The sequence below is a fragment of the Ammospiza nelsoni genome, chromosome 2, assembly GCF_027579445.1.
Source record: "Ammospiza nelsoni isolate bAmmNel1 chromosome 2, bAmmNel1.pri, whole genome shotgun sequence".
In the NCBI taxonomy this organism is placed as follows: Eukaryota; Metazoa; Chordata; class Aves; order Passeriformes; family Passerellidae; genus Ammospiza; species Ammospiza nelsoni.
Window position 1 is genome coordinate 104,336,952 of NC_080634.1, and position 23,036 is coordinate 104,359,987.

Below are 23,036 nucleotides of genomic sequence, written 5' to 3' on the forward strand. Positions count from 1 at the left end.
CATGATCCAGACTGCACCATCCAGCCTAGAAACATGGTTAGAAAACCTCCCTCTTTTACAACAATTATTGAACCTTACAACTGCTACATGAATCTCCACTTCCTTTTCCAGCAGTAAGGGAAGCAGTGCAGCTACTTCCATCTCTGAGAAGAATAACAAAATCTATGAAAACAGTAAGCAGGGAATGTCTCTTCTTTAATATCATCCTCTTCAAAGTGGCAACAATATTTCTTAGCTCCTTTGTGAAAGTTATGATGTCAACAAACTGACAAGTAGCTGTTCAATGACATTTTTCAAATTCAATTATAATAAACAAAAGAACAAACCCATATTGTCATGCAGATTATCCCAGATTTAGTGCTGACAACAAATATTTATTCCATTTTGGAATAATACTTCTTCTTTTCTCCTCAGATTAATTTTAATTTTTTTTAGATTTGGGGTTTTCCCCTTCACCTTACATCACTTAAATCAAAAGTTACTGAGGAAGAATAGGGAGATATTTTTATTTTAAACACTTACAGGGAAGACTGCAGAGCGACAAGTGACTCAAAACACAAATGGAAAATGACCTTCACCATGTGTTCCAGCTTTTCTTTCCAGCACGTGCTCTAGGTAGAGAGGCTGCTGCAGAGGGAAGCATCAGCTGTGCAGGTGGAGGGCTCTGCTCGTTGTGTGGCCAGTGCATGGCCAGGAGCCACCAGGAGCCCCAGCCTGGCCCCTGGTCACTGCTGCAGCAGGACCTCCCCTCTCTCCCTCTCCTTGGCTTCTATTGGGAAGCTTTTATAAAGCCCTTAGCCAGCTAACTGTAATAATATGAGCTCACATCTCCAGTATTTAAGGACTATTTTAGAAACACAGAATGCCAAGAACCTCCTATAGAAACACACACAAAGCATTAAAAAGGCTTCTCAGAGACTGGCCTACAGATTTTTTTATCTTACCAAGTGCCTGGCTCATCTATGATCCTTTCACACTACTTTCCTCCTTCCTCTTTTCTATATTTAAGGCAGAAAACAAGAAAGACACATGGCACATTTTAGGAGAAAAGGCAACTCAAAAAACTTGTTCCTTTATTTCTGCACACAGCTTACTGACTTTTGCTGTGAAAAGCCAAAGTTGAGGGAAATTTATACTAAGAGCTCCCAAAGTATCTGCAAATAATCAAACAGTTTATTTGGTATCTCTCCATTCAGCTTTCTATAAAATTTTACAAGCAACAGTTGATTTTAGTTCCTTTTTTTCTTGGAGAGAAAAAAGAATCATTTCCATGTAGGTTTTATTACCACAATATAATTTTCTAAAACACTCATTCATATCCATTTTCCTCACTTGGACAAATGGCACCTCACACAGAAGAGGAATTAGTGAAGCTCTTCCTCTTTTTTCTGACAAGAAGTACAGTTTTGTTGGTGTCTTTAGGAAGGAAAAAACACAGGGTGGGGGGTGGTGAATTCTCACTTACTAAGCAAACATTTGAAAGAGCAACACATCCTAAAGACTTTAAAACTAGTCTTGCTTAACTCTAAACTTGCATTATTCTTTAGAGTAAGAAAATTGAAACCACATCATATAGAAATAGAAAACATGTGTGCAAGTTTAATGGCCAAACAGGCAGAGAGGAAAAAATGCAAGCTAAATAGAGCCAGGAGAGAATATGGTTTTCACACAAAAGTAACCCCCTATTCTAATATGGACCTCCACAGCAGGAATGGATTTCAGGATCCTCAGCACTCTTTTTCCTTCTTTTATTTTACCTAGCCAGCATCTCCGAAGTGTGCAGAAGAGCCAGAGAACCCTGCACATGAAACCTGCGCTATGCAGAGCATATTTTACGATACATATTTAAACAGCCACAGAAAGAAAACCCCAGCTAATTGTAAAATAAATACCTCCTCTCCCATTGTGAAGCCAAGCTGCCTCTCAGCAGCTGGAGGTGTCCAAGAGGAGCCCTGGAGTCCTGGCCCTGCCCTGCATGAGCTCAGCCCAGCGGAGCCCAGCCCTGACACTGACTCACAGGCAGGGCCATCCCCAGGAAACAAAAGTTCCACTTGTTTGTTTCACAGGAAACCTGGACCTTTTCCTACCCCTGCTCACTCACAGCAAGAAGTTTCCTCTCCTTTCCAGCTTAGACTTTCCTGGCTTCTTGAGACCACCAGCTAAGGAAAGCAAGGATGTGAGTGACAATTTACAGAACTTTTGTGAACGGCCCAGGCAGTAAATTTTGCAAATAACTCTATTGGCAAATGAGCTTATGACAAATTCTGAATGTACAGGTCTTTCTGTTGGGGTTGGGGAAAAAGGCTGACATTTCATGTAACTTATGTCTTTGTTTTGTGTTTTGTTTTTAAAGAAAAATGTTCAAGAAACTGAAATATCATTAACATGATGCACTGTTCCATTAAAATCTTATAAATTCTTAATGCTGCCTCCCTAAAAACATTCAACTTTAAAATGTTTGAATAAGGTCAAGGGAGGGAAAGACACAGATGATTTGGAAGAAATTAAAGATTTATATTTAAGCAAGCCACAAGATACTATACACTCTCATTTCCATTTGACTATTAAAAAATAATCCTCAACTAGGAAAAATATAAAGAAAGAAAACATTTCAGAAAAATTCCACAAGCTAGTAAAGCTAAATAGACAACAAAAGATGAGGGCATAGATTTCACTTTAAAGGTTATATTCAGTTTGGTTTACATTCATCAACCTTTTTATTTATGTAATTTTCAAAGTGGTGTAAGTAAATTTCAAGGCAGGTAATTTTTTTTTTTTGTATAACTATTTCTTCAATTTTCAAAAGGTAATGTGTTTTAAGATTATCAGAAGTTATTTCATTATAATTGCTTTATAATCTTGTCAAAGTTATTAAATGCAACAAGTCAGATATAGTAATTAAAAATCAGAAATACCATCCAACAAAATCCAAATGGAGCAAGAAAGAAAAATACATTTTACTGAGAACCACCAGGATGGTTTATAAAAATGTTATCCCTAAAGTCTTCATTACACTAATTAAAATCTTTTCAGATCGATGTATATAAATTAATTTTGCTTAGGTAGATTTTATTGCTATTAATGAACATATCATATTGATTCAGGAACCAGTCCTCTTAAACTCATCAGACAGTAACTAAGCTAGCTTGCATGTCAGTACTGTCACCTTCTGAAGCATTTTCTCTGTACTGTTGAAACACGAGACAAAAGTTCCTAGAAATTCAGTTTACAGCTCCATCAAGTATCTGTGGAACTCAGAAAATCAGCTTTATTGTAAGCTACGTAAGCAAAGCATCTTGGGGTTTTTAGCAATTCTTCTTTTAGGATGCCATTGGGGTAAAAGGCCTGGTAATGGTATAACTGAAATTCAGAGATTTACAGTGACTTGCAAGCTAATGATCACCAGCTGGATCCAGAGCAACTTAAAACATATAGACTTTTATTGCCATCCTATTATGAAATAAAATTGCATTAGCTTAAACCTACACATCCTGTTTTTCTGGCTGGAGCATCCTAAGATTTCCTAATCAAAACCTTGACTGAAATAACAGAGTTTTCCTTCCCACAGAGCACTCCTCCAGGAGAACTCAGTCTGGCAGAAGCCCAGTGCTGTGCCCCAGGAGAACAGATCAGACCTTCCACGTTGCTTTTAGGAATAACTTGTACTATCAATATTTCTTACACTACTCTGCTTCTATTTTAAGATGTTCCTCGAGCAGCTTGAGTCAGAAACAGTTGAAAATACTTTCATGCATATGTTTGGTGTGTTTCTTTCACACTGACAAATTTTTCCTGAATAAAGTCTAACTGTATACATGTAAAGTCTTGTGGCATGGACAACTAACTTGCAATTATTTAGAATCAAATAGCTGCTTTAATTTATAAAAAAAAAAGCCTAATAAAACCTCACAGGCAGCACAAACCACTGTGTGAGTAACACACATCCTTTGTGTGTTACACACCTTTCTGGCAATCCTTTGCCAAAAACCAGTAGTGCAGGCTGATGTGTAAGCTGAACCATGTCATTGGTACCTGGACAGCTCTGTTCAGATAGCTTGAACATTTTAGAACCCAAAGTGGCAGAACATGAAAGCACAGAAAGGAAGGAAGCATACAGGAGATCAGGAGTCACCCTTCACTCATATTTCACAGTTCAGTGACTCAGCAGAGAGTCACTGCCAGCTGAAGTTAGCAAATTTATACCTCTCTTTAAACCTAATCTTGCATTTCCCATTCTATTCCCTTAGTACTAGGTCCTGCTTTGAGTCTGCCTCCCTAAAATAGGACAAGCTGCTTTTCAACTCTCCCCTGTCAATCTTAATTCCCCTACCCCTCCTTCTTATTCCTCCAGAATAGGGTAGTAAATTATTTAAACTATTTATTTATAATGTCCAGGCTGCCTCATGAACATCAGCCACCATTTGCAAACCTGTACTATTTTTTCACATAATGAAAGAAAAACACAAATCATGTTTCCACAAGGAACAGGAAGTTACACCAGCAAAGGAGAGGGACCCTGCTGCAGGCAGCCCTGCTCTCATGACAGCTGCAGAAGGGGTCAGGGTCCTTCTTCCCCTGCAGCTTTCCTCACAAGATGGCACCAGAATAAATGCTCAGGACAGGGATGCCAGACTGTAGCAGACAGAAGCTTCAAAGCAGAACATGGGTGTGGCTTGAACAGATGAGTGCCTCCTCTGTTCCTACACGGAATCCGACAAACTGCTGATGCTGCCACGTCTGCTGCTGCCACTGCTGGTGGCTGTCTCTGAAGAAAGGGGTGCCAGAAACCTGTGCTTTCAAGTGCAAAGTGCTGCACACACACTTGGAGCTCCCACTGTGTGCTCTCTGCCTCAGCAGGTGCTTTCCAGTGTTGCTAGTCAGCACCAGGTGGTTTTGCTTGCATCCGTTTTTAATCTCAGGATTTTGAGCACTGACTCCAACATTTCTGTTAGGGGAGAAGCACTTCCAAAGGCATGGGAGAGGCAGAGCAAGTGGCAGTGAGCTGTGAGCAGCAGACACACGTGGCACACACAGCCAGGGCTGGCCATGCACCATGGGTGCATCCTCAGCTGGCTCAGAAACACAGGAGTCTCCAACTTGTGTCTCTCAAGGACTTCTCTTTAAATGACAACTGAAAATTAAGGGTAAAAACGTTTTCTGCAAGCAGGCAGGCAGGCAGGAACTGTCAGAACAGGTGTGCAAAGACAGACTCTCAGCACACTTTCTGGGTTCCCTGCTTGCTGGCTCAAAATAGAAACTCAGACCTTGCAGGCATTCAGTCTCAGAGTTTACAAATTTTTATCTTATTACAAAGGACAGGTAGACTTAATAATTGACAAGAGCTTCTAGCCCTTCTAGCCCTTGTGTCTACTTCCATTAGTTCTTCTCCATTTCTCCTATCCAAAACATACTGAATATATAAAAAAATAAAAACTTCTGTAGGAATTCAGTGCTTTGCAGTAAGGATCCCTAAACAGCAGTTAACTAGATCTTACAAGCTGCTGACTCTAGAGCCATGAAAGCTTCCCCCCCTTTATATTAAATCATTACAGAGTCTTCAATACTCCCTGGGCTGATGGCTGAGTATATAATTTACACTAAGTTGTGGCAAACAGTACTGTGATCTCATCAAAGGATGTTCATGAAATCTAGCTCTAATCTAATCCACCATGGCTAGCCAACAATAAAAGTTTTGCCTGAAGAAAGTTACAAATACATCTCAAGTGGAAAATGTAAGAAATACTCTCAGCAGTATCTTCTGAAGAAAGTAGTTTTCAGAAAGATAAAAATAGCTTTTTAAGACATTTTATATTAATCTATCATGGTCTTCAGCATTTCCAAGCTGAAGCCTCAACTCACAAATCAACCCAATACAGTTAACTCAGACTAAGAAATGTATTGGTTGAATTAATTTTCCTGTACTTGTAGAGGTTTATTCTTAGATACAGGAGAGGAAAAAATGATAGCTTGTTAGAACAATGGAAGCACATACAGATTATATTGGAAGGAAGTCCAACCTAGCAACAGAAGCTTTAGATAAGCTACTAAAAAATGAAAAAGGAAAAAAATAAGTAAGCATAAGCACCTGTTTAAATGTGTTTAAGCTGAGGTGAGACATGTGAGACAGGCATTTCTATTTGACCATAAATATTGTGCTGTTTCAAGAGTGTTACCCTGAATTTTCTCAGGACACACAGCCTGTCTTCATACCATATTTCTTCTAAAAACTCATCTGTTGGTGAGTTTGACTATGACTGCACGTGACCATGACTTCAGTCATGTCCACCATTGTAAATCAGTTCAGTTACATTTGTCAGTAATGGAAATTTGTCAGAGCCAAGCCTCAGGAATCTGATTCTGCTGACACACTGCCAGTGGTCAACTTGTCAGCACCAACAGGCCATGAAATGGACTACAAAGCATAATAAGTATTTGATTCTACTACTTCTCTAAAAGAGCAGAGCTCTGATAGTGCTGCTCAAACAAATCTCGCACAACTGCATCATTAACTTCCCTAGGATAATCTGCCTCTGTGATTTTAGAACAAATAACAGCTAAGCAATGAATTCTACACACCAATAAAACCAATGGGGTTTCACACAATTCCTCAGTTTTGCTTTTTATTGAGAGTTTATTGATCACCTTAGAAGGCAAGGGTGATTTTACCCCACATTGTTGCCATTGATCAAACACTTGAAGCACATTAAACTGCCTGGTGATTTACAGGAGACCCTAATGGCATCTGCTTCTGCTCAGATGGCAGCAAACCTTTCTGCCTTCATGCTCCTGCCAATATTTGTGTAAAAGCCTTTTTAACACCCCAGTAATTCTGTGTGAAATATGATCTAAGCTTATGATTCATAAAATTGAAAACATATTAGAACACAAAGTGATAACACCAACAAAATAAGACCCTGCTGATTCTTCTGTAAATGGGACTGACATTTTACATGAGAAATATCATGTTATAAATAATCCCACATTATAAAATCCTCACAGTAGCCTACTGATGCTTTTTAAAAAACAACTGTTGTTAGGAAATATTTTAAATCAAAAAAGTTAAAATTATCATTACATCAATAATGTTTCATCAATAACTGTATAAGGAAGAAGCAACAGAAAGAGTTTTAGGGTCTCCAGACTTCAGAAAGCTTTAAAAAATTTTAAAAGGGGGAATAGAAGAAAGCATTTTTACTCCTTCTTCAGAAGTTTACAAATTATTGAAAAACTAAGGGTACTTGCAAATGATAAATACACATAACAGGGCAAAGATCCTGTTAAATCTACATTGCTTGAGAAAAATATGCATGACTTGGAACTCTTCATGCATTGCTACACTTTGAACCAGTATGCAGAACTCTCAGGCTGAATTGGACCTTGCTAATGATGGCCAATTTAATTCAGGATTCTCTTACACTGAGCATTAAATGGTAAAGAAGATGGCAATGACAAGGGAGGAATTTCTTGCAGTGGGGAAATAAGTGTTTAGGGAGGTTGATGGTCTGCAATCCTGACAGATATCCTGTCTCTGCCTCATGTTTTGGTGCTGGCAGCAAGCAAAGATCCCAGTGCTGAAGCCTCTGAATGGCACCTCTCAAAGGTTAACCTGAACCTAGACAGGAAAAAAGCATCAACAGGAAAGAGGTGTTGCCTTAAGTTATCTACACATTGCAAACACAAGAGATGGATTGTGTTTACAAAATGAAGCCATTATTTTCTACTAACTATGGCAATTTTAGGAGAATCTGAAGACATAGGAAGGAAGGCCTGTGTTACAAGTTTCCTGAAAATTGCAAATCCCATTTTTGGCTGGGTAAAAAACATGTTAGTTGTTTGTGCAAAACAAAGGTAAGACTTCACATAATTATAAAGTGGAGTAAGATTTTCCTTCAAGGAATGAAGGACACTTCATAAGGATTTTCAACTACTTCAAATGAAAAGAGATGCTTCTGCAAAGCCCTACATGTGAGTTAGGAAGTCCACCCAGAAACAGAAGGCAAGCATGCTTTGAAGTCAGCAATGGTCAAGCAGTAATCCAGTGTAGGTTATCCTTTATTTAGATTATTCCCTACCCTCTTTATACTAAGGGAAAAATGGTCACCTGCAAAATATTAATCAAATGTCCCCCAGGGTAATTTAGTTCAGAAGTTTCCACCTCTCTCTGCAGGACCTCCTCTTCTCCTGTACTACTGTAACTCAGGGTGGATGTGGGAGTAGGTCCTGTGCTATAAATCAGATCACTGAAATTATCTAGGTTGAAAAAAAATCTTGCCAAAAAAGGCCAAAAATGGTAACTGTTGTAGTGCCTGTTTCTACAGACAAGTGGACAAGCATGAATCAAAAGGTAAGAAGTTGCCACACCAGGTAATAAGAGCCCAGGAGCTTCCTAAAATCACCACTAGGGGTGATTGGGGGTGAAATAAAATGCATCATGTAACTATGCCCTTAGCAGAACCTGGGGCTGTGGAAGCCTCCAAACACTTCTCAGCACATCAGTAACTCTGTGCAAATCTGAGTCTTCATTTAAAGGAAGGATTTCACAGATTTTTCTGTAAGTTGTGATTTCATTGGAAACCATGGACTTCTTTGTTTGTTTCCCTAAAGAACATAGTTGGGAGCAATTAATTTTTAAATTTTTTTTTCTTTTTATCATGCAGCTAACCTCACCGGAGTCAATTTTCTGGTCTGAGGCAAAAATAAGAAAAAGCAGAACTTTATCTACAGAAAGATTAGGAAATGATGATCATAAAGCTTCAAGTTTTGGCCAGTGACAGATTTTAAAACTCTAAGATGAAAACTTCTTTAAACCCAAGAGACAATTAAGGAAGAACACATACCTTATCTACTGGGAGGAAGTCGTTTTCAACTTCTATTGACCTTGGTCGTAGCTTTATGGGTTTGTCTTTGAAGATATCTCCAAAGCCAACACCTTTGACCTTTTTGGGTTGGATTGTCGTGCCTCCATTGGCTCCTTCTGATTTTGTACTGCAAGAGTCACCACCGTCACTCTCAGAGCCTGTAGCATCTTTTAGGCCTGTGGAAAGGAGGGATGAAAGGTGTGAAACTCACTCTTTTAAGATCAGATTGTGAGTGGAAAATATCCCTCCCAGCATCCTCTAGAGGAAAATGAAACCACAAGAAACAGGTAGAGAAGATGCTCTCTGTGCCGTGCACTCATTTTGGCTTTGAAAAATGACTTTATTTCATCACATTGGTGTACTGGTTAGAAATTACACCAATCCACAAAATCACAAAACATGCATACTTCAGCATCAAAACTTCACAAATGAGGATGGTGATTCCTTGAGTACCAAGAAAATCCTCATTCCTAAGGCAAAACCTCTTTGCAAGAGACCTCAATAAAAGAAAGAGTTAAATTCAGCTGTAAGGCTCCTATTGTATAAAGCCACATAAAGCTAACAAGCAGTCAGATCAGGCATGCTGTACCTTAAATCTGTGTGACTCAGGCCAATTATGCAATTAGTATCTAAAGCTGCATTACCTAACTGGGAAATATAAAGCTGAAAGCTGTTCAAACAAATTTGCAATCAAATAAGCTGTATAATATGTTCCCTGCTGAAAATTAAACCTCTCTGCAGCATAGACAGCCTCATAAGAAAAGCACCCATGCACACTCTCCTCTAGGAATACAACAGATCAAAACTGACGTTCTGATTTGCATTACTTCTTTCAGTGAATAGGAAAATTTACCTGCATTTATCTGAAAATATCTGCTGCTCGAAAAACAGAGGCCACAGATGCAATAAGGTGATGTTTCAGCCACTTTACAGAAGGGTGCATCAGGTCAAACAGCCACAGGCAACAAAAGAGACCCACTGAAGTTTCCTTCCCTAGACCACTGAAATCTGCCTCTCTACATGAACAGTTTCCAGGAAAACCACAGCAATTGCTGCTGCTACAGCATGAATTCTACCTAACAATAAGAAGCTCAAATCCTCACATTTCCCTAACAAGCACTCATGATGTCACAGATGTGGATCTTGCAAGCTGAAGAATAATTTCAAATAAGCTTTTCTGCTTAATTACTTTTATATCAAGGTCAACAAAGAGATTGCAATTGATTTTCATCATAAAAGGCTGACAGTACAGATGAACCACAGAAACCAGGTCCTGAGGCCTCCAGGTACATCTGCATGATCCAGGACATGAGAGGCTCATCTGTTAAATGCGTTTCAAACCAGGGTGCTGCTAGGAAATGAATTCATGTCAGATCAGGACTTTCAGCCAAAACCAGGAAAGCCATGATTTGCTGCCCTGACACTTTCTGTACCTTTAACATGAAAGCAGTATAAAAGCAGAATTAGAGAAAGTTCCCAACTAGAAACAAACAGAAAGACTACAGACTAAACAAAACACTTTGGCCCTCTAGCCTCCTGAGTGGCTGCTGCAGCTATTGCAGAACATCAGTAACATTTCTATTTAATCAGGTATTCAGTTCAATTAACACTGAACAAGCTATTTGCTCCATAAGCTAAGCAGGATTGCAATTTAAATGAATATTAAATAATTATATTACAATACTCTTCTTAAATATGCAAAAGTCTTGATTTCTTTATGTTTTATTTTTCTAAGATGGGCCTGGGAGAAAACCTCAAATCAGGTTAATTAGCATATTTATTATGGTAGTTAAAATGGCAGCATGCCTACCCTCAGTAAAGTAAATTCTGTGCACTACTTCTCTTCCAGACCTCAGGAAATCATTAACCAGAGAATTTAAGCATTGACTGTGATGCTGCTTGGAGCTCTGGAGGGCAGGAGAGGAGTGGTTATCTGCAGCAGAGCCACTGCACAGTGTTTCCAGCAGAGGCACTCGGAGATGCAAGGGTAAATTAAGGGTAAATTAAGCCAGACTGGTATAAATCTCCTTGGGCAGTGTGGCAAAGTCACTGCCCCTTTCTTGCTCCCTCCCCTTGCTCTGACCTGGGCAGTAAGTGAGGAAGCTGAAAGTTCTACCCACTGGACCTTCTCCAGCTTTGCAAATGGTCAGTCACTGGGGCACTGGCTGAGACAGAAGCTAGAACCAACTTTATTTACCACTTCTAACTGCAAAGACAATGGTCAGCAATTGACTATGCTGAGTATAAAATTTCCACAACTCAAAAAACTCAAATTGTAGTGATTGTTGTCTTTTAGCTGAACAAAATATCTTTATATGGAAAATTACCCTCTGGCAAAGGTTTCTACTGTCATCCTTGCCAAAATCTCAAACTATTCTGTGATGGAGGGAAAAACCAGTGAAGACACCTCCCTCCAGAAGTAACTGATCAGAATCCATTGCCACTCCCTGAAATGAACAGAAAAGCTACCTTTAAAATAGGTTATTAAAATAGGTTCTCTGCATCCCTCATTGTGGAAGAAGATCTGGACTTTGGTCAATGGATGGAATTAAAATATGAAAGTAATTGTGAGAATTACTCAACAGGTCTCACATGGACTTCAGATCTTTGAAGTTTACATGAAAGAAAGATCAGAAACATCAAGGGGATCTAATAAGAATAAAGCTTTTGTTTGTTTCTGGGTCATCACTTGTTTCTCATTACAGCATTTTCAGCTTTTATGACCATTTTTCTGTGATGAGACACCACGCTTTGTATCAGCAGCCTCACCTCAGGCCCACAACAGATTTCCTGAGCATCACCCATCTGTGCTTGATGATAATCCAAGAGTGGTTTGTTCTCTATACTGCCACAGAGCTGTCTCAGTATACAGTCCTCAAAATGAAAGCAACATAAGAAATAACAGAATTGCTTCTTTTTCTTTTTTTTTTTCTTTTTTTTTTTTTTATGAGGACAGAATGGACTGAAGCTTGGCCTGACCAAAGTAAATTGCATTTGTGTGATCAGATACAAAGCTCCTTCAAAGTTAAAAAGAGTTCTTCCAGATCAACTGGGAAAATGACCTAATTTATTATTTTTGACTGATCCAAACTGAGAAGTTCTCTGTACTTCACTAAATAAATCAGTAAAAATAAAAGCCCTGCTTGTGCTCTTACCACAACATGATGGGGTCTAGAGACAAAGAGGACAAAAGAGAAGAACTGTATGCAGTGGAAACTGTAGAACAAATCAGATAAATTGAGGATCTGCAGTAACATTTAGAAAGAATAATGCATCGCTTGGGTACAGAACAGTCCTGTAGAAAATAATCTAACATGCTCTTACTATTAAAGGCATGCTCAGGAGACTCTCTCTTACCTTCCTGTCCAGGTACATGAGATACACTCTTCTGGTTTGGACAGATAAAATCTTGGAAGCAAGGATTTGGAACACTACGCCCATCCTTGCCTGATAAACTCTCTCCATTGGGTTGTTCCCTAATACATATGTATGTGTGTGTGTGTATGTATCAGTATGTATCTATCAGCAATTCTCTTGGTGCACCTGCAACCTGGCTCAGGTGACCTTTCCTCTTAAAACCAGAAAAATGTTCCTCTTTTGTTTGTGTTTTAGGTGGTTTTGGGGTTTTGGGTTTTTTTTTCATTCAGCTTTTCATGGATTTTTTTGCCACTATACAAATAGCTTAGCTGTGTGGCAGAACACAGCTGGCTGCATAGTTTCTCCAAAAGATAAATGTAGCCCATGGACACAGCTGGAATCTAGGCAGGAACCTGAGTGACACAGAGTGTCAGATGATTAATTTTAAGTATGAAATTTTCTTCATGAAGAGCTATCAGGAAGGTCAGGCTGCTAAATGAACATTAAAAGCAGGAGAGAATTTCAGTGGTCACAGTCCCCTCTGTGCTGCCCATCACACCCACTCAGCCTGGGACAGCTGTGCTCTACCACAGACATGGATTGAGCACAAGGTGAGGCAGCAGCTCAGCAAACTGCTCTCCTCAGAAACACTGAGAACATCTTGCTCTTCTTGTCAGCCCATTAAGTACTTCAAATAAAGCCAGTATAGGATAAAAGCTGCAGTAGTCAGGCCTCTCACTATTTTTCCTGCTTTTTTTTTTTTAAACAGAACTTCTTTGGAATCTGTCAGCTCGCTGTCAGCATTTGGAGAGCTGACAAGGTAAGAACGTAACATCAATAAGGTGCTCACTAACATGCTTACTATCACATCAGTCTTAATAACAGGAAAGTTTTTCAGAACTTTAATAGTTCTCAGAACATATTTCTCAAGTCTTTTGGTAGTGTCACTTCAAATTTCTGGATCTATAAGCAAAATTGTTATTCTTTTCCCTTGATTTATTGTTGCTGAATCATCTGTAGTATCACAAGGTAGAGTTCAAATCTAAGCACTGGTTGCATTTTTCCAGTAAGTTCTTGAAGTCTGAACAAGGGCACCATCATCAGCAAGGAGTTAAAATTCCCAGGGTCCAACTGTTCCCAGCTTTTGCCTGGAACAAGATATGGGTCTACAGCTTTTTAAAAACACTCTGAATTCTGATTCCTTATTGATTCATTCTCCTTAAAAATGCAAGCTCATTTAGTATTCATGAAGATTAAATTTTCTCAAAACTGTCTGGAGGAATTTCGCACTTCACACATTTTTTCCTTTATGGGTATATAAATGAGATTAGCTTCCTCAAGACATTTCAAACACACCACACTCCTGCTATAGCAGTTAGAGGTCTTTTGAGAGCAACATTCTGAAATGTACCAAAACAGATTAGCTCAAACAGGGATTAAAAAGAGACCACAACATCAGACTTAATTCAGAAACAGCCTCTCAGAGCTGTGCTGGCATCAAACCAGAATTCTAAATCAGAAAGATAGTTAGGGATGATAAAGGGCTGTGTAACTAAAGCTGGTAAAACAAAAATAAACAGCTGTGGTAAAATTAACTCCATTCAAAGCAGGAAACAAATTATTTCTAAATAGCTTAAAATGGCAGGGGAGAAAAGGAAATACATTCTAAGGTTACAGAGATTTCTATTTTGAGCTATTACTTGGCAATTTAATTTTTGTTCTTTATTCTGGATTGCTCTCTCTGTTGACAATTTATGGCCCTGGGCCACTGACACAGTAAAGGCCAGTGGTGTTCTGGCCCTCTCAGCACTTCTCAGCTCTGCTAAGCAAAGGCAGCTGTTCAGAGACACACCTGAGACACTGCAAAGGATCTCCTGATCTGGTATGGCAGCCAGAGAGAAACACTGCCAACTGTGTTTAATAGAACAAAGACATTTCTAAATGAAGCTTATTAGGTTTTTCTACTTTTATGGAAGGGAAGGAAAGCAAGGGGAAATATGCCTTTTCCTTCCATTTAGAGAATGACAGCATGGAACGCCTGGGTGACCAATGTGAATGACAAAGGTGGTGAAATTACACATGGTAATTGCAGTAGATGAGACAGGAACTGTCCTTCTTCCTTTTCCTCACATACTGGTGAACACAGAACAAATACCCACATCCTATAAGGTATTACTCTTGAGCTTTCTATCAAAATCTGTAATTTGCTGAAGCCATCCCCACCAACATTCCAGTGTCATAAAAAAATCAAAACCAGAAAATTAAATTGGATTCTAAATACTACTGCAAAAGAAAGACATGTTGATTCTGCTTATTTTAAGATTAATAAATTCATTCTTTCAAACAAAAATTAATGCTTCTTTACCAAGAGTGATTATACTTATACAAATAACTGAGGCAGACTAGCTCAATATTAGCAATTAATCTCAGTCATTCCTTGAAAAAATGTAACTATGTTAGCTAAATATTTTGTCATTTGCTTACAACGTTCATTTTCCTTTGCACAACAGTTCTTGCCACATAAGAAATGCCCCAAGATTTCTATGCTTGCACAAGTGGTCATGCAAGGGGAAGGGGAGCAGTGCCTGCCCCAGGTAGCAGCATGCATTGAGGGTGATGCAGCACAAGCATCTTCTGCAGCACGAGCACAGAGCCATCAGTACAGAACTTGGTGGCTTCCCCACCTCCCCAGACACTTCCCCAAGAGCAAAGAGGAACAATCATTCTTTTAGGAGCTCTACAATTGTAGACAACCATTGTCCTCTTCATTAGGGGGCTGCTTTTTTCACCACCCTGACCAAGCACAGGCACATTATCACACATGGAAGGAGAGATAAGCAGCCACAGGCAGCAGGGTTCTTGACCTCCCACTCACCAAGCAGGTCTTTTGTGAAACTCATGGAAAACCACTTGGTAGTGGGAATCCCAATCAACAGAAGGATTTCACATTTCACCACGGTCAACATATTTTTTCCACACACGGCCCCCAGTCCCATGTCATCTGTACATTTGTTCTCCAGCAAACAGGATGCTAATTTTTAATCATTAAAATTTCCCTTCCCCAATTTTATAATTTTTCTTTCTCAGATACCATTTTTCATTGCAGCACCTGTAGCAGCTGTGTACTTGATACAAGCTCTTTATTGCAAGCAAGTTGTAACAAGGTGAGGAGAAATACAAAGTTGTAACTGTCCTCTCTTCAGAACGGTTAAAATCCACATTTTGCTCATTTATTGAACTTTGCTCACATCCTAACACTCCTAAATGGGGTTTAGAACATCATAAATACATCAGCCATATTGATTTCTCAGAACTCTGACCAGCCATAATTCCTCAAGAATTAAGGGGAGGGAGACAAAAAAAAGGGTAAAAAAAAAAAGTGGTGGAACATCAGAAAGCACAAAACACAATTGAGGTTACTCACGAATGTTTCTGTTTCAACGATCCTGATCTTCTTCCATTATATCTAATAGCTATTACTGACAGCATTGTGGATCCACATATAAGGAAAGAGAGGCAAATATTTGTCAAATCAAGCATTTTATCTGCACTGTTCCTCAGTTTTTGCATCTTTGAAGAGAAAGAAAGTGAAGCAAGAAAGAGAAACTAAATCAGTAAAAATAAAAAAATTAGAAATCTGAGAAGCGTTGTTCGTGGAGGTGCAAGAAAGTTGCAGGATGAGAGAAAAGAGGGCTGTGATCAACAAAATGACAAGTTTTTTGTTGCTCTGTGTCTCTCTTCACCCAGCATACGCAGCAGCAAAGATTTTCTGGTAGCAGGTTGATGAGCAGAATGCCAAAGGAGCTGGAATTGTTGCTGAGCAGAGCCTGGCACACCTCATGACCCAGAAAGCCATGTCAGCATATAAAGGCAAGGCTGGGTGTTTCTGCAGGAGATAACCTTGCATATTTCAGTGGAAGGTACCTCTAGAAGCAGCGACCAATTCAACAGCTATTACAGGCCTTGGTTAAGTAAGAAAATGCCTTTTAAACGCAGCAGTTGGAAAATGGCTTTCAAAATAAAAGTATTTAGCACTGAGCACTGAGCATGTGTTTGTAAAGTAAAAGCTCTAAGCTTAATTGCAAAGTTGAGCAACACTTCATGCAATGTGATACAGGTGAATCCAAGCATTGCCTAGGCATAACTAATCTTAAGTTATGAACTGACTCCAGCTTAACTTACAGAGAAATCAGCAAGCTGAAATTAGAGCAGCTATGAGTTGTTTTAACCAGACATTCCTAAATGAAATCAATTCTGTGGAATGTCTCCAAATGGTTTTCACTGGAGACATAAGCTCATGGATATTTGCGTAAAAATATGGACCATAGAGGAGACATGAAATGGAAGGAGCTGGCTGCACCACCAGGCAGCTTGTTCAGGAAGAGCATGACGAGTAAGTTTGCAGGGAGTGAGCTGTAAATAGATGGAGCAGGGAGAGTCAGAGACCCTCCTTTTTGTCTGTTGGTTTAGGCAAGAGCATCTCTGATAGTAACAACATTGAAACCCTTGTTTTGTTTAAGACTTCCCCATTTGACCTGATTTTGTGTATTACCAATTCCTCAGTCCTAGTTCCAACCCAAAAAGCAACAAACAGGCCATAAGTTTAGCTGGATATCTGGCCTTCTGAGATGCAGCTTTATTGAGAAAGTAACACATCTCTGCAGCATGAAAAAACATGCAAGTCTCAACCAAATGCAAAGGGAGGTAGAATTGAACCTCCAGGTAAGCCAAGTCCAGGTAGTACAAACAGATATATTTTATCAGCTTTAAAAACAAAGTTTAGATGGGTGTTTGCCCAGAGCAATGTGAGACAATCTGCTGTGGGTTAAGCTGTCTTCTTGCAGCTGGTTATCAAGCTTTCCTCCAGACACTCATCCAATCCTGCGCTCTGAAATCAGTTTGATGCAATTTCCTCTCTTTGACATGGCACAACAATGGGCCAGTATGATTAACAAGAACTAAATGCAGAGCTCTGGCACAAAAGGTGACTGAATTCTTCCTGGCTTCAGTTCCGCTTACTTTAGACGACTTGAGAAGAGGGGAAGGATGATTTGGCCCTCAATGAGTAACAGGCTGGGCATGGAGAGCAGGCTTTTGGAAAATTTTGAAAGGTAATGTTAGGGCAGCACTGCCCAGTAAGATTGTGAAATTAAAGGCTCCAAGCAGACCTTGAATCTGATTTGAAGCTTCATCTTTATGTCCAAAGTCAAGCATACTGGAAATTAACTCCATAAATCCTTATCATGCTTATCAGATGGGTGGATTAGAAGACATGAGGGTCTAAGAACTCTGCAAGAAGCATGAAATTCGAGTGGTTGATAAGCAGTCATGGAGATATAAGGTGAGAAGCAGCACAAAAATTTGAAGACCATCAGCCACATGGTCTGCTCCAGCCAGAGCAAGGGCTTGGTTGGAGCTTGCAAAGAGCTGCAAAATGAATTCTGGTGGACAGGGAGATAATTTTCCATGAGGAAATACTCAGAGCTGCACACATTGACATAGATTTTTGATCAAAAAAAGGATCAGATTTGTTAAGAAAAGCAAAAAAAATAGGTGTAAGGGCAAATATCAGAATAGAATAACGTGACTTCAACTGCTTTCATCCTTTGCTGTCAACATGCACAAGACAGAAGTCCTCAGAGGTAGAAGACCAAACACTCCCACCCATTAAGGAGGAGGAAGGGCAGCACAGCATGGATCCTCTCAAGAGAAAGCTCTCTGGGGCAAAAGCAGATGCCAAAGCTAGCACAACATCCTGTTCACTGGAAGACAGAACTGAACACTTTGCACTTAGACACATCAAATGTGAATCTTCCAGCTAGATTTCGCTATGAGGAAACAGGTGGAAGGACAGATTTCTGTCTTCCTTGCTTCCTCTGTCTTGCATCTAATATAACCATTCTCTCTTTTTCTGTATTACCAGGGCAGTAAAAGAACATGAAAACAGGATGTGCCCTTCTTTTAAAAAGCAGAAGCCAAAAACCTGAACATGAAATGAAAAGAGCTTTATATCTTTTACTCTCCTTGGCAGAAAGAAGGTATCACCCAGAATGCTGTGAGTAATAACTGTCAAAGACAGAATGCCAAATGAAGAGCATGCAGTAAAAATAAATTTTTAAATCACCAAAAAAAGAAAATTTCAAACAAATCAAGACCCAAAATATCCTTTAAGAAAAGCAAAGCATACTTTATGAGTTCAACAATCACAATGGAAACTTTACTTTTAGGGCAGATTGACATTTAATTCAAAGATTAGTGGTGATTATCAACAGTCTTCTCATTTCAGGGGGCGAAAGTGATGGGACTAAATGTTCTTAGATTCAATCCATAGCTGAGACCAAAACAAACAATGTAATTCACAGTTTACTGTGGGCTTATACACAGACATTGTATGGACACAGAACATACACATGCACAGGAGGAACAGGTGCATTCTCATTGCATTAAGGCTGGGCAGTTCATCAGCAGCAAACTGACTTCAGCTTACAGACAGATAAATGCACAAGGAGTAGCCATAAGTGGGTAGCAGTGGCACAATTTACAAGTGTAGCTAAATCAAACAAGGCCAGAGGACTGAAGCTATTGCTGGATGATTTTGAGCGCACTCACTGTTATAACGTCTGTAGCTGTCAATCTTTGCCGGTGCCACTCTGTACAGAATTGTCCCTTCAAAGGCAGATTTTCCTGACAGCAGGCAAGAGAAGGAAAGACAAAAAAGGAGAAGGGGCAGGGTGGGGGTAAAGAGATCGAATGATGGTAAAAAGAAGGGAAAGGAAGAGGTTTTAATCTGTATTTTCAGTCACTGACATTTCAAAGCCTCATTAGCAAAATGACGAGAACATTAACAAACATATCTGATTGTACATGAAGTTAGAATATTCTTACTGCTTGTATGTCAGATAACAGAATCTCATGATTTTGCTAAAGCTGTTATTTACAATGTCCAACAGAATGCATTCTTCTTAGGTTTGGTCTGTTGTCCATCAAGTTGTGAGACTTGAAAATAAAATTATTTGTCTGGTTTTTGCAGCCTTGCACAGGGGAATGCTGAAAAAATATTATTACTGCAATGATGTACTCACAGTGGCTCAACATTCCTGCTGCAGATGTAGTGCACTTGAACAGTAGTGCACAGCTGACATCCAAACAAGGCAATGAAATACTCACATCTCTTTAATGTACCAGGATCCTGTGAGCATCAGAAATACTGCATCTTTCCAAGATCACTTATTGGAAATATTTTGGACATGGGAACTGGTCTTAAACAGTGCTTAGTAGGAAGTATAGGACAGTAAAACCTGAATAAATTGTTTTTTCAGCTACAAGCTTCATCAGGTGTGACTCGGCATTGACATTAACAGAAGCAAAAATCTAAAATTAAGAGGAAAACCAGTAAAACTACAAAAAGCAAATCCCACTTCTCATCTAAGACATTTAAGATAACATTTTTATTACAAAATCCTTTTTTTTTTCATTGCTAGTGACATAGCTCATGCTCTGATATTTAGGACATGAAATTCAAGTGAAGGTAAAGGCATGAGCAGCTGAAGTGTTTTGTGTGTCAGGTTTAAAAACCCAGGCAAGCCCAAGAATATACCAATGCCAGATTGTTCCAAATCCCCCCTAGGTATACCATCACAAAAATTGATGTCTTGGGTAAAATTTTATAGCAAAATAGACAGTATATTTGAATTGTCACAACACAGAATCGCACCCAGTTTGGTACCAAAAATGTGTGGGATTTTTTTTCTCCTGTATATCATTCTGTTGGACTTTTAGACAATACAAAACTATACTTATTTATATATTATAATAAGCTAGTTCTTAGTTTTGTTGCTGCAGTTTAATTAATAACAGAATATTTCCATTGCCTTATGTAATGTTTCATGTAATGAGGAAGTAAAAATGCTAGAAATCCATCTTTACACTTTCTTTTTACAGGATACCATTAAAAGAGTGCTATTAAAACAGTCGAACATCAACCCACTGCTAAGGGAAATGTAAGTTAAGCTTCATGACACTGTGGAGAGCCAGAGAGACAGTAATGGAAAACCAAAGTTTTCAGAACTCAAAACAGAGCAGGTTGCCTGACTGAAGCATCAGCTGATGAGTCTATTATCAGTTCTGCCTCCAGCAGCCAGGACTTTTCAGGGGTCATCACTAACAGGTTCCAAAAATAGCTGATAGATAGCATGAGGCCCAGCTGTACCTCAGAGAACACACATCAGAGGCAGCAAGATACAAAAGGCCACCTTTCAATGCTGTCATGACACTGCTGTGAACATACTAAATGTTTTTTGAAATAATCTTCTCAATGTGAAATTGTGATTATCTCAAACAGATTTTTTTTTGACTACATGTCAACTTTTTGCTTCTCAACAGGCTGTATTGATAAGAAGTGGTATATTGAAAATAGTCTCAAAATTAATACTGTATCTCTGAGAAATATGGGAAATAATCTTATAATCCATGTATCTAATGTAGTAATAAATTGATAATGCATACTACCTGTTCATGCTGTAACAGTTGGCCTAAGAAAAGCAATATTTTCATTTAAGAGCATGCTTTAAAGAGCAAGGAATTGCTGTTTACTCTAAGATCCTGTCTGTACTTACACTGCAAAATGCCTTTGAAGAGAAGAAATTTGGCAACCATCTTACAGCTGGGACAAATACTTTAAAATCAAAGAAACACCCCCCCAGATATTTTGATCTTGCAAGTCTTGCTTTCCAGCCTGTTGAGCACACACCATTGAGGGGAGGCGCAGGTTCCCAACCCTTTCCAAATAAGGTTCAAGCTAAGTCCCACAGTCAGGATTCACAAACATTTGGCACTTCTAAAACTAGCCCCAGGCATTTTCAAAAAAGGAAATTTTTGCTCTGAACAAGCTTCTGAGGTTTGTCTATGGCAGAGCATGAAAAGAAACCAGGATAATTTCTTCTGGCTGTTTACTCTGATCTGCCATAAAATTTACATGGACACAACAAAAGCAATAAAATCAGACTTTTTTCTGTCCATTGGAGCTGGTGTAGATGGTAACAGAAGGACAGAGAAATATGGGGTTTTATTGACTTTATTCCTAAAAAGCCAAGTTATGTAATTTTTCTCTTCTGTATTTCTTTTTCTTTGAGTTCACCAAAATTACATTTGCCCTTCAAAAATTCTCTTTATAGATGGTCATTAAAATGTGATTTAAAAATCAAGTTTAATTTAATTTAACCAAGACGTTAAATTTAATTGTTAACTTTAAAACATTCATGGGTTTGCACAGTGCCAGTTCTCCACATATCCTGTGCTATTTTCCCAGGTCTCACAGTAAATCTGCCAAGTATTACCTTATCCATTTTACAAGTTGGGCTGAACAGTTCAAGGCTGCTGCTCAGGATTGCAGAGCCAGACCCCAGCCCTGTCTGGGCTCCTCTGAAAGCTGAGCAGAACCTCAGTGGCTGCCCAGGGTCTGAGCTCAGTGCCTGGGTACAGCCCCTCACCCAAGTGCCAACCTCATAATCCAGAATTCATATTCAGGGATTCCACCTCGCAAAGTCCTGTGATACAGACACACTCAAAGTTCCCAGAGAAACAAAAAGGAGTTACTGCACATTTAAGGTGCTGTCACATCCTGTCATCCATGGAGGAAGGAGCTGACCTGGAGGTGTGAATACACACCTTTCATCTCTCCTTCTGAGGTGTAACCTAGAGCATTTCAGCAGTGCTACTAGCCTGATGGCCAAATCTTTCAGGGTTTACTTGTTCATTTTTTTAAATATATTTTCAGACTGAATGAGATTATCATTCCTATTCAGTTGTGTAAACTTGTTCAAATTTTTGCAGTCCCATTACAGGGATTTTCAAATCCAGATATTCAGTGTGCCTCATGAAGCATTATGTGTTGGAGAGCAACAGCTGTATCAATCACATAAATCACATACAGAAAAAACTGAATTTATATATATTTCCCATAATTCTCCTAGGGGAATGTAATTCTTAAATTTATAGTTTTACTTGAAGAAAAAATAAATTAAAAAACATTAAAATCCCCATAACAATCTCAGCATTCCTTGAGTCACTGTCTCTCTCTCAGGAGGTTTACACTGTTCTTTTGATTTATAGGCATATCTAACACTTCCTCAGATAGCCACAAAGCATCTCCAAAGAATTAAATTATATACATGAAAGTAGGAAACCCATCTCCCACCTACAGTTACCTTCAATTTATTTAAAGATGCAAAACAATATTTGTGTTACTGCTGTCTTCTTCATAAAAGTATCACAGGCTTGGGTTCTACTGACAGAACCAGCACACAAATCCAAGTCTGAACAAAGCATGGACCATAATGGAATCAAGAGTTAATGCTTTGTGGCTGCTTTTGCACACTCCCATGTATGTTTTTGTTTAAAGCCATTTTTAGGATGCTTATTATGAAGTATATATCAACAAATTATCTGAAAAGAAAGAATACTCATTCATTCATATAGAAAACACTGGGGTATTCCATTCTGAACATTATCACCTACCTTGTTCATTTATATAGTACCAAACACTACAGACTCCAGAGCTGAAACTACTCTACACAATTAGTTCTTCCAAGACTCACTGTGTTTATAATTAGCATAATTCAAGAGAGCATATACAGATTATAGAAAGCAGTTTGCAATCTCACTGAAACATGCACCTTCACTTAATGACCTTTCTCCCTCTCCATCACATAAAAAATTTAAAGTTTAAAATATGTTAATTCCAGTCTGAAGGAATGTTACATTTAATTATCTTGAACTGCACTGACCACCTACTGGTGTAGGTCACCAGCACACATTCACACA

The 23,036-nt window shown here is 38.9% G+C and overlaps 1 protein-coding gene across 2 annotated transcripts in view; it reads right to left on the reverse strand.

The window, feature by feature from the left end:
• Positions 1 to 23,036, reverse strand: part of SH3KBP1 (SH3 domain containing kinase binding protein 1) — a 214,584-nt gene that overhangs the window by 75,070 nt on the left and 116,478 nt on the right. Inside the window, exons 6-7 of one of the 2 annotated variants that reach the window (XM_059466276.1) lie at positions 18,825 to 18,899; positions 8,838 to 9,034 (exon numbers count right to left, since the gene is read on the reverse strand). In XM_059466276.1, the coding sequence (XP_059322259.1) occupies positions 8,838 to 9,034; positions 18,825 to 18,899 (272 nt within the window). The remainder of the gene's footprint in view (positions 1 to 8,837; positions 9,035 to 18,824; positions 18,900 to 23,036) is intronic. The other variant, XM_059466277.1, reaches the window with a different exon arrangement.